General features: G+C 49.7%; 4 protein-coding genes across 4 annotated transcripts; all 4 read left to right on the top strand.

The window, feature by feature from the left end:
- Nucleotides 1–13: 13 nt before the first annotated feature.
- On the top strand, nt 14–931 carry K444DRAFT_621418 (integral membrane protein-like protein). The gene is made up of 2 exons (XM_024881904.1): nt 14–636; nt 687–931. The coding sequence occupies exons 1-2, from the start codon at nt 83–85 to the stop codon at nt 859–861; spliced, it is 729 nt and encodes a 242-aa protein (XP_024729190.1). The 5' UTR covers nt 14–82; the 3' UTR covers nt 862–931.
- Nucleotides 932–3009: 2078 nt separating this feature from the next.
- On the top strand, nt 3010–4511 carry K444DRAFT_621422 (FAD/NAD(P)-binding domain-containing protein). The gene has a single exon (XM_024881905.1). It carries the CDS (start codon nt 3325–3327, stop codon nt 4495–4497), a length of 1173 nt encoding a protein of 390 aa, XP_024729191.1. The 5' UTR covers nt 3010–3324; the 3' UTR covers nt 4498–4511.
- Nucleotides 4512–4607: 96 nt separating this feature from the next.
- On the top strand, nt 4608–7071 carry K444DRAFT_621423 (uncharacterized protein). Its single transcript, XM_024881906.1, has 3 exons — nt 4608–5103; nt 5158–6265; nt 6331–7071. The coding sequence occupies exons 1-3, from the start codon at nt 4934–4936 to the stop codon at nt 6631–6633; spliced, it is 1581 nt and encodes a 526-aa protein (XP_024729192.1). The 5' UTR covers nt 4608–4933; the 3' UTR covers nt 6634–7071.
- A 738-nt stretch (nt 7072–7809) lies between these two features.
- K444DRAFT_621425 (uncharacterized protein) lies at nt 7810–9628 on the top strand. Its single transcript, XM_024881907.1, has one exon. It carries the CDS (start codon nt 7929–7931, stop codon nt 9513–9515), a length of 1587 nt encoding a protein of 528 aa, XP_024729193.1. The 5' UTR covers nt 7810–7928; the 3' UTR covers nt 9516–9628.
- Nucleotides 9629–9676: the final 48 nt, after the last annotated feature.

Below are 9676 nucleotides of genomic sequence, written 5' to 3' on the forward strand. Positions count from 1 at the left end.
CACACCTCCGTCAGCAATCGTTCCCATCCCAAATCGCGTTCGCAATAGATTCCTTTCTTGTACATTGTTCAGACGTCACACAATGGCAACCTCATCTCCCAGCCTAGCGACCTACCACCCTCTCCAACGCCTCGCATCTCCCTCCCGAGGCGTGTCAGCCGTGATCCATCTTATGGGCATCGTCTCCTTCACCCTCTCCTACAAATACCTCATCGACTTCCCAACGCATATCAACGACTCCTATGGCTGGCACTGGCAACACCTGACGATCCTTGGCCTCACCGTCGCGTACGCAACCTTCGTAGTCGGCTTGCTCGCCGACTTGACACTCTCCCCCAAGTTCTTCTTGATCAAGAACACGCTTTCACTCTGCAGCGCGCCGCTGGAAGTCTTGATCAGTATCTTGTATTGGGGACTATGTGCGATTGATAGGGGCTTGGTCGTTCCGCCCGAGATCCATCTTGCTCCACTGGCAGATGTTGGCTTCCATGCTGCGCCGTCGATATTATTGGTGATCGATTTATTGTTTCTGAGCCCGCCGTGGACGATAAATGCGCTGCCCGCCATGGGATTGAGTTCCGCGATCGCGGTGGCATATTGGGCTTGGGTGGAGCAATGTTACAAGCATAACGGATTGTGAGTGCTGGGGAAAACCTCTTGCGAATATTATGGCTAATGAGAAACAGTTACCCTTATCCTTTGTTTGAGGTTTTAGATACGCCTAGAAGGATTTTACTGTTTGCGGGTGCGGCTGCTATGATGACTGGGAGCACGATTATGCTTCGATGGCTTTATAGGAAGGTCAATCGCTTGTCAGCTAGAGAAAAGAGAAGTGTGCCAGGGAATGTGAAGGGTGAATAGATGCATGTGGGTGTTAGACTTAGAGAACTAGAAAACACAAATCCCGTTCCCGCATAAAGAACATCTCGCCGAAACAATTATTCTCTTTATGGCTTTCATTTATCCTATTCATGGGCTTTCCCTCGTTGCTGAAGTCAGCCCACTTGCATCGTTCCTCATCTTTTCTGCTTACAACCTCGCTTATCTTCACAAACTGCTGCTCCAGATCTCTATCAAATTTCAGGCCACGCTCCACATTGGTTATCTCTTACTCGAATCTACACCATGGCACCTCCAAAATTCATTACCTCGTCTGCATGAAGCGGTTTTCAACAACTCATTCGAATTGCAAGACAAGGCTATTAGTCAGTCGACGGCCAAAGCATCGAAGCCGGTGCTCCCCGCCTTCCCAAGGGGTCCCGCCTCTTTTGGTCTAATTATATGGAAGTCTTATGAACCCGTCGCAGATGGTGCGTCAGGTGATTCTTTCGGGCACCCATTTGGTGGCTGCCCAGTGCAGGTCGAAAATCTGCAAGCGTGCTCCTTTGTACCACGATGACTTATATAATGTCGAGAGCGCTGGGAGAAGCCGGGATGGAAAGGTATCAATCTACAAGGCGAATCATCGCCCATCAAGAACCAGAACTTGTGGAAACTTTTTCTCACAGCGGTTCGACAGTTCCATCGGATGGTACAAACGTAGTTTTCTGGCGGATTCCTAGAGAGTGGAATGAGAGAGCGGACGAATTTGCGAAGGCAATTGCGAGGGGAAGGGAGGTGCCCAACTTCAGCGTGATTGTGCCGAAGGGTCCGAAATCCGTCGACTTCAGGCCCATATCGGAATATCAGTTTCTTTGTAGGGTCGAGTCTCATTCGACGTTGCCAGGTTGGAGCCATTGCATTTTCATCTTAATGCATGTTCAGAAATTGAGCATAAGCAAGGAGTTTGGTTGTTGGGTTGCTGGAGTTTTCGCTACATACCCACTAATTTGCGAAAACTTGTTGTAGTAATTGGGAGGTTTGGACATGGAGTGGTGTTCGTGAATGGTGGCATGGATGAGGTATGTGCCTTGCAAGAAGCAGGCGCGGATGAAAGATGGCTTTAATATGTGCAGCACGGTTTCTCCCATCATATCCAAGTATGAGCGAACCTATTTTGAGAACCAAAACATATGGCTGTGCCGTTGTACCTCCAGTCTCTTCTAGATCGACAACTTGACTTCTCGGAAAGTTTCCACAACTACCCATCTCGGCATGCTTGAAAATGAAGCGTGAGGTTGGTGAGGTTTGAGTGTGCCGCATCCAACTACTGCACCGACCGTCCAAAAATTCGACACTTGTGTACGAGGTTCCGCACTCGTCCCAGTATCTTGAGGCATCGAAAGGTATAGTACACGGCTTAATCAGTGAGTCTGATGAATGTTCTGAAGCATACTCCTCATGGGGCGGCGATGGCATAGTGAAGTCGGAAAGTCATTACTTCTGAGGTCCGAGGGCTTGAAGCGAACGACGAAGCTTTCCCGCCGGTACTTGACATGTGAGATACTGAGAAGTGTGGTCGACCTTTTGGATTAGGTGATTGTACCGGACTCCACTGGGTCATTCGCTAGTCAGTGAGCCGTGTATTCCCCGGATTCTGGTAAAAATCACCGGTACATCGAAGCTTGTCACATTAGACATGTATGTGCCCCTTTGAACGGCGCGGCTCTCATGTTTCGCTACACTTCTGGAACCTGTTCAGCAGACAAGGCATGATCAACTCGCATCAACACCAGTACGAAGCTTACGGTGCCAACTCTCACCGAGTGGCCCTCAATGGCTATCTCGATATAGAACTGGTCTAACTGGCGAGTGAGGACCAGCAGCTCCGGCGATCGCTGTCAGCATGTTGTGCAGGGACCTCCTCGTCGGATTCATTCAGGTCCACTGGAACATAACACCAACCCGCTCTCGTTCTCCGATGAAAGCGCCTCCTTCGTGATTTGAATTTTTTTTACGGTGGTTGCGGAAGGCCGTGATACGGAGGGCCGGAAGCGAGTGATGTGCCAGCGCAGGTCCGAAGGTGGTGGCCGGATTCTGCATGCAGGTATGCCGCATCCCCCGCCTTCCCGCATCATCATCCCGCCGCATCCACCTGCACAGGCTGCCAACTAAAAAGGCTAAATTGCCTGCTTTCTCAGCCCCAACTTTTTGCTCGGAAAAGAGCCAATCCCAATCAGCTTGCTCTCTCCTTCATCTACCGGTTATTTCAGTTGATGCACCGCGAGGCCCCGAATTTGGGCCACCTTTTCGGGACTCTTTCTGTATGGTGGCGTTTGAGATCGACCGCGTAGTCACCCGTTTGAAAGCTCATCGGCAGGTGTCATTCCGTGCCCCCCTACCTCGGTCTAACATCTTAAAACAACCTCCCTTCTGTGTTTTCTTCCATCATTGTTCCCCAAACTTACTTGAAAAACCTATTTCAAACTCAATTCAACCAGCACCATGTCGACGACACACGAGATCGTGATCCTAGGAGCCCATCACGGAGGGGTGAACGCGGCCCATTATCTGCTTCGACACGTAATCCCACCGCTCTCAAAGCTGACACCGGATGTTTTATATCACATCACAATTGTGTCTCCAAACACCGACTTCTACTGGAATGTTGCAACTCCGCGCCATCTCGTCAGCGAGGAATTGATTCCTTCAGAAAGCGTGTGGTTATCTATCGCCGCCGCATTTGCGAAATACGATCAAAAGACCATCACATTCATCCAAGGAAAAGCAACAGCTCTCACCCCCAAATCACGAACCGTAACAATCACAACATCAACAAATCAGACCCAAGATGTGGTTTATTCGACACTCGTCATCGCAACAGGCAGCTCATACGCTTCTCCGCTCTGGCAAATCAACGAAAGCGACTCCGTCACCAAAACAGAGATCGCACGCATCCGAGGCTCCTTGAAGAACGCCCGATCAGTCTTAATCTCAGGAGGTGGCGCGGTCGGTGTTGAAACTGCAGGCGAAATCAGCTCTTACTACCCGAACAAAAGCATCACCTTGCTCTCCGGAACAACCCGTCTTCTGATCCGGCTCACTGCATACAATAGCGCACAAGCTGAGTCGAACTTGAAGACTCTCGGGGTCAAGACGCTGCACAATTTGCGTGTCACGTCTGTGAAGAAGAATGAAGAAGGGGGTACGACGCTGGGATTCTCGGATGGGTCAATGAGACCGGTTGATGTGTTCATCGATGCTACAGGTCCCACGCCAAATACGACGTTCTTACCTCCATCGTGGGTTGATACTCGAGGGCACGTGATTGTTGATCCCCTGACCCTGAGGACGAAGATCGAGGGTGTGTATGCTGTTGGTGATGTGGCGAACTACTGCGATGGGGGCATCGTCTCGACTGGTAACGGCATTTCGCCGGTTTGCACGAGTATTGGGATTGATATTGCCAAGGCTGCAGGGAAGGAGATTCCGTTTACGCAGAAGACGTATAAGGGGATAGGGGAGACGCAGTTTGTCCCCACCGGACCTAGTGGGGGCGTGGGACAGCTGTTTGGCTGGTGGATCCCGAGTTGGTTGGTTTGGTTGGTGAAGAGTCGGACGTTCTTTGTTAGTATGGCGAAGGGGGCCGTGGAGGGAGGGAATGTTGTGAAGCCTTGAGGGCTCGAAGCGAGAAGGTGGGGGGTTTCTTTGGGCAGCGTTGGCGCTTGGATGGTTTGATTTGATGATGCGTTAATCACTTCAGGAATTGACAGGACACCCAGATGTCTGAACTCTGCAGTTTTGCTTTCCTTGCAAGAGCTAAGTCTTCGTGCCAAATCCCAGACGCAGCCACACTGATCTCATTGGCGAGTGCCAGCCACGACGGTGCAGCCTCACGTCCTCTGGCCTATGGGAGGAATTTGGCGTTATGCAAGATACTTTTGCGCGGCAGGATCTCTTGCCACGCAAGCGATTGGATCGCGAGTGCCATCAAGGTTCCGAGAGCCTTGCCAACAACCCCCATATATACCTCTCTTACATCCGCTGGAAATAGCGAACTATCATCATCATTATTTCTGCAAGATTTATACTCCAAGCCAAACGAGCTTTCATCATGGATTTCGCTCCTAGCACTTCGCTGTCCATTCCTTTGACGCCTGCTCAGTCGCATTCGAAAGACGAATGGGAGCAGAAACGTCCCCTCATCACGCAACTCTACCGTGATGAAGGGAAGACCCTTGAAAACGTCAGGTCCGTTCTTGGACAGCAATCATTTCGACCAACGTGAGTCGTCCCTTAGACTATCTCTCTCGCGGTTCAAGAGTTGACAACTCCCAGGGCCGCCATGCTCAAGAAACGCATCAAGAAATGGGATTTAGATCGGAACCACAAGCAGGCAGATATGTTGTATGCTGTGAAGATTGCCCTTGAAAGGGAATCCCAGGGGAAGAAATCGGCGTTCCTCATCCGGGGTCGTGTGGTCACTTTTGATGAGGTGCAGCATTACTTCCGGAGGAAAGGCGTTCGGGATCTGAGATCTCTCGTGAAGGATGCCGATGTCGCGCGGCCAACGACTCGCATTGAATGGCACACACCTGAACCGGCCAATATCCCAGTTCAAAGCGGAGATCGCCCTGTCTCTAGTATTGTTGCTACCCAGTCCTTCGAGAACGATCTTTGTCGATCCAGCTCTGGCATTACGGTGATACCTGATCCAAACCAGGTGGGGGGTGTGTTACGCCAGTCTCTAGAGCTCAGCCAACTCGATCAACTCTTACATTGTGGTCGCGACTACTACAACAGCTGTTTTGAAGGGCGAGATTGGAAAATACAACAAGAGATTTTCGAGATCACCTCTTTGGAATCTTTCTATCACAACCTATCCGACGGCCATAATCTGGTTAATGCTGGCCAAGTAAATGTTGCCTTCGAACACTTTGACAGGGCTTTCGGCCTCATCAAGGGCCTTCTGGAGAAAGGGACTCTGCTGTTTCTGCCATACTTGTATCACATTTTGTTGCCATGGCAACAAATCCAACAGCAGGATGTGCTACTGAATATGCTTGAATTCATCTCTCAGATGATACGCACAAGATTCCCTCATTTACGTCCTGTCCAGCAATCTCTGGCCCTCTTACACGGAATGTCTGTTGAGCAGAGATACAATTGTTCTACTCGAGTGTTCCAAAGCCTTTTGAATCGATTGCAAGGCGTGTTCCTCGACGATGTGCCAGATGAATCGCAACTTGGAGAAGCTTCAAAAGTGCTTTGTCCATCTGGGCCACTGAATTCTTGCCTGGGGCCACCAAGTCCCGACAACTATAGAAAGATGGCTCTTGCGGTCTGGCAATTATATCGAGACGCTGAGAGGCCGCCCTACCGCCGCACTCATTCTTGTGGGACAAGGGGAATCTGGGCTCATAGGGTAGTTCAAGAAGCTATGAACGTAAAAATCTCCTCCCGCTCCTCCGGTAACTTCGATATCGTTGAGCTAATATTTGGCCGTGATAGTACCAGACCCTCGAGGAGTCGGAAGAGTGGTGGGCATTTACGACATCAGGGCAAAACGACCCCTTGCGGTCAGCAGTTGTCAATATTGATGTGCACGGGCCAGGATATATTCTGGGTCCCATCAATTCCAGACCACTGACGACTGCCGCTTTGCAGCAACTGGATGCAGAGCTGCTCAAAGAAGATCTCCCTCCAAAGAAGAGTCCACGCCCTCGCCAACATGATGCTCTCAGACCACAAAAGCGAAGACTTGGCAGGGGGCAAGGAAGAATCCAACAACCGTCAGCGAGGTCTTCGTTTTGAGTATCTCTCAAAGTCTGAGGATACTGAAACAATTTTCTTTGTTCCGTCTAAATGTTCCAGCCTCTGGCATCATCTTCTAAAAAGAAAAGATGATCCGCCCCCCGGAGATCATCTGAGGAAGACACACTTGGGGATTTCATTGTCCTTGTTTCAGCTTCCGAGACCTCGATGACTCGCAGAGAATATAAACCCATTCTCCTCCCTCGACTCCATCCACCCAACACCACACTACACTACAACACACCGCACCGCACCCTGTATCTATCCAACTATCTCCACCCCTTTAATCCAATCAACAATGACCAACGCCGACGCAGACCCAGAATCCGGTGTCTCACCTCATTCAGAACACTCCCCTCCAACCAGCATCAACTCCACGACAAGCACAGTCTGGAAAGATGGACTCGCATTTGCGATCGTCGTCTTCATATTAGCGGCATTTGTGATTGGCCTCTTAGTTTTGATCGAAGCCTGGACACGAAGCAGCAAACAACACCATTCTGACGCTAAGTCCCAGAAAGGGGCGGACTTTGCGAGGCACATATATAAGAGGTACTGGTCCAGGATTCAGTTTGGAGAAGATTAGATGAGCGCTGCGCGGCTGGATCGCACCACCTCTTTGGATATTCGAGTAATGAATGTGGTGATGTTGGAATAAGAGGTTGTTGTTCGAGACAGGGATGCGAAGCCTGGGGAAGGAACTGTCTTCGATGTATCCATGTAGCCTGTGAATCACACTCTTTTGAATACGACCACACACGGGTTATCTCAACACATGTCCCAAATGTTCTACAAGTTGTGGAACTTCCAAGTCTCGGGTCGCTGAAGAGACCTTCAGCCTTGCCCTTTCCGCGTGCGAATATTTGCCGAGATCGAAGTTACCTTACCCCTTAATCTCTTGATTCTCTGCAAGTAATCTTGAATCATGTGGTCACCGATATGGTGGTTGAAAGGAGGTGAATATTGGCTTTGTCGATATAGCTGAAGGCTCAGCTGGATAGGGGTTTATTAAAAGCGCAGCTTTTTCTTAAGCTCCAACCCCCCCCCCCCCCCCCCCCCCCCCGCGTGACGTGGCGCCCGCCATGGGTTCCATTTCTATCACGTGCCAGAAAAGGCAAATCACATGCATCGTGCCCTAGCCTCGTTGACGAAGCATCTCTCAGCTCAACATGCTCACTCACGTCTCCCAAATCTCTTCACAACATATGCACCCTCGATAGAAACTTCCTTTAATCGTTGTATACGCTTAAATTATCACCATATATAACCACAACCTGCCGCCGAATCTCTCCGCAATGGCGCGCAGCCTCGTCATCCTCCTCTTCCCAAGCCTCACATATGCATACACCACCTTCGAAACCAACTGCTCTATCCCAACGAACTCGACCAACTTCGTATCCGCTAACGGCACAAGAGGTACGATGGATATCCTCTGGAGCTGTCTCTTCACAATCATCACCTGCACATGGACAGTTCTGCACCTCAATGTCCCCGAACAACGAGAAGACCGCAATCCAGGCAAATGGGGCACTATATGGTGGGCTATAAAAAGGGGGTGGACAAGCGCAAAATGGATGTTGGTCACAGTTCTCGCACCAGAAATCCTGCTAGCCAAGAATGTGGGGGATCTCAATGCGGTCAAGCTGGATTTGGAGGAGCTACAAGACTGGGCAGCTCAGGATGGAGTACCATGGACCAGAACCCATTCGCTGTTCGCAAATATGGGAGGGTTTGTCATTCGAAGTAGTGCACCTGAACGGGCTGTAACTACAACATTTCCCAGGACCGGGACAGCCCGACAAAAGCCTCTACCTCGAACCAGAGAGACAGCGGGCTGGAAAGCAAAACTCCGCCGCAGAATGGAATGGAGATCAAACTCTGATGTTGCGTTCGCCCCTCCTAATGCTCATGAGCAGAATCCAGCAGAGAGCAAAGAGCCATCAACGGCCGAGCTCGGTCTATCTGCCAATACATCCTCCCAACCCGTCCTAATACACCTCCTAACCCAAGATATCGTCCTCCTTCGCTCAAAAGGCCTTCTGCCAAAGCTACCCTATATTACGCTAGAAGAAATAAACGACAAATCCAAATTCGATAGCCTTGTGCGAGCCATTACAGTAGTCCAAATAACATGGATGGTAATCCAGATCATCATCCGCGCCTTCCGCTCCCTTGCAATCTCACAACTAGAGGTCTCCGTCCTTGCGTTCGCGACTTGCGCTATTATAATTTACGGTATAAATTGGGAGAAGCCTAAGGCTGTGCAAGTGCCTATAACAATCATCTCTTACCCCGGTCCTTTCCCTAAAGACACTATGGAAATTGTAGAAAGAGATAGAGGCGCAGCAGAAAGCTTCTTTAGCGGTTTAATATTGATAGTAGAACAACTCGTTACCTCTCTAGCCGGTAGCAACAGGATTAGAAAATGGCCACTTGGCAAACCCATCCCCAACCTCTACAACCGCGACGTCCCCTGGATAGATCGGATAATGGGTATATCTGATCTCGGTATCTCCCAAGGCGACATCTTCGGTCTTTTCCTCGGCACCACGGTCTTCGGTGCTGTGCACATCGCGGCATGGAATTTCGTCTTCCCTACGCCCGTCGAAAGCCTTTTGTGGAAAATCGCTGCTGTCTTATGTACGACGATGGGTTTGGTTTTCGGGGTTGTCATAAGAATCTTGTTTAGTTTTAATACTGGCTCGTCGGGGTATATATATGACACCATGGTTGTGATTCAATTCTTTTCAGTCTTTCTGATCCCGTTGAGTTATGTGGTTTGTAGGTTGTTTTTGGTTGTAGAGACTTTTAGGTGCTTGTGTTTCTTACCGCCAAGTGCGTATATCGCCACCTGGGCGACGAATGTGCCGCATATTGCTTGAGATCGATTGTATTTTACGGGGCTATATGAGATATGGATTCGATATTAATAGGTTTGATGATGGAATAGGTAATAAAATAATACTCAATAATATAACAATCTTTGATTTACTCGATCGTTGAAAGTGTCTAGGGCACTAGTGCAAGCAATCTTGTGATTTGT

This window comes from Hyaloscypha bicolor (genome assembly GCF_002865645.1).
Source record: "Hyaloscypha bicolor E unplaced genomic scaffold K444scaffold_182, whole genome shotgun sequence".
NCBI classification, from domain to species: domain Eukaryota; kingdom Fungi; phylum Ascomycota; class Leotiomycetes; order Helotiales; family Hyaloscyphaceae; genus Hyaloscypha; species Hyaloscypha bicolor.

Bases quoted from the DNA above. Each gene is read 5' to 3' on its own strand.
- K444DRAFT_621418 (XM_024881904.1), top strand. From the start codon at position 83: ATGGCAACCTCATCTCCCAGCCTAGCGACCTACCACCCTCTCCAACGC. The intron at 637-686 runs GTGAGTGCTGGG...AATGAGAAACAG, and splicing joins TGTTACAAGCATAACGGATT to TTACCCTTATCCTTTGTTTG.
- K444DRAFT_621422 (XM_024881905.1), top strand. From the start codon at position 3,325: ATGTCGACGACACACGAGATCGTGATCCTAGGAGCCCATCACGGAGGG.
- K444DRAFT_621423 (XM_024881906.1), top strand. From the start codon at position 4,934: ATGGATTTCGCTCCTAGCACTTCGCTGTCCATTCCTTTGACGCCTGCT. The intron at 5,104-5,157 runs GTGAGTCGTCCC...GACAACTCCCAG, and splicing joins CAGCAATCATTTCGACCAAC to GGCCGCCATGCTCAAGAAAC. The intron at 6,266-6,330 runs GTAAAAATCTCC...TGGCCGTGATAG, and splicing joins TAGTTCAAGAAGCTATGAAC to TACCAGACCCTCGAGGAGTC.
- K444DRAFT_621425 (XM_024881907.1), top strand. From the start codon at position 7,929: ATGGCGCGCAGCCTCGTCATCCTCCTCTTCCCAAGCCTCACATATGCA.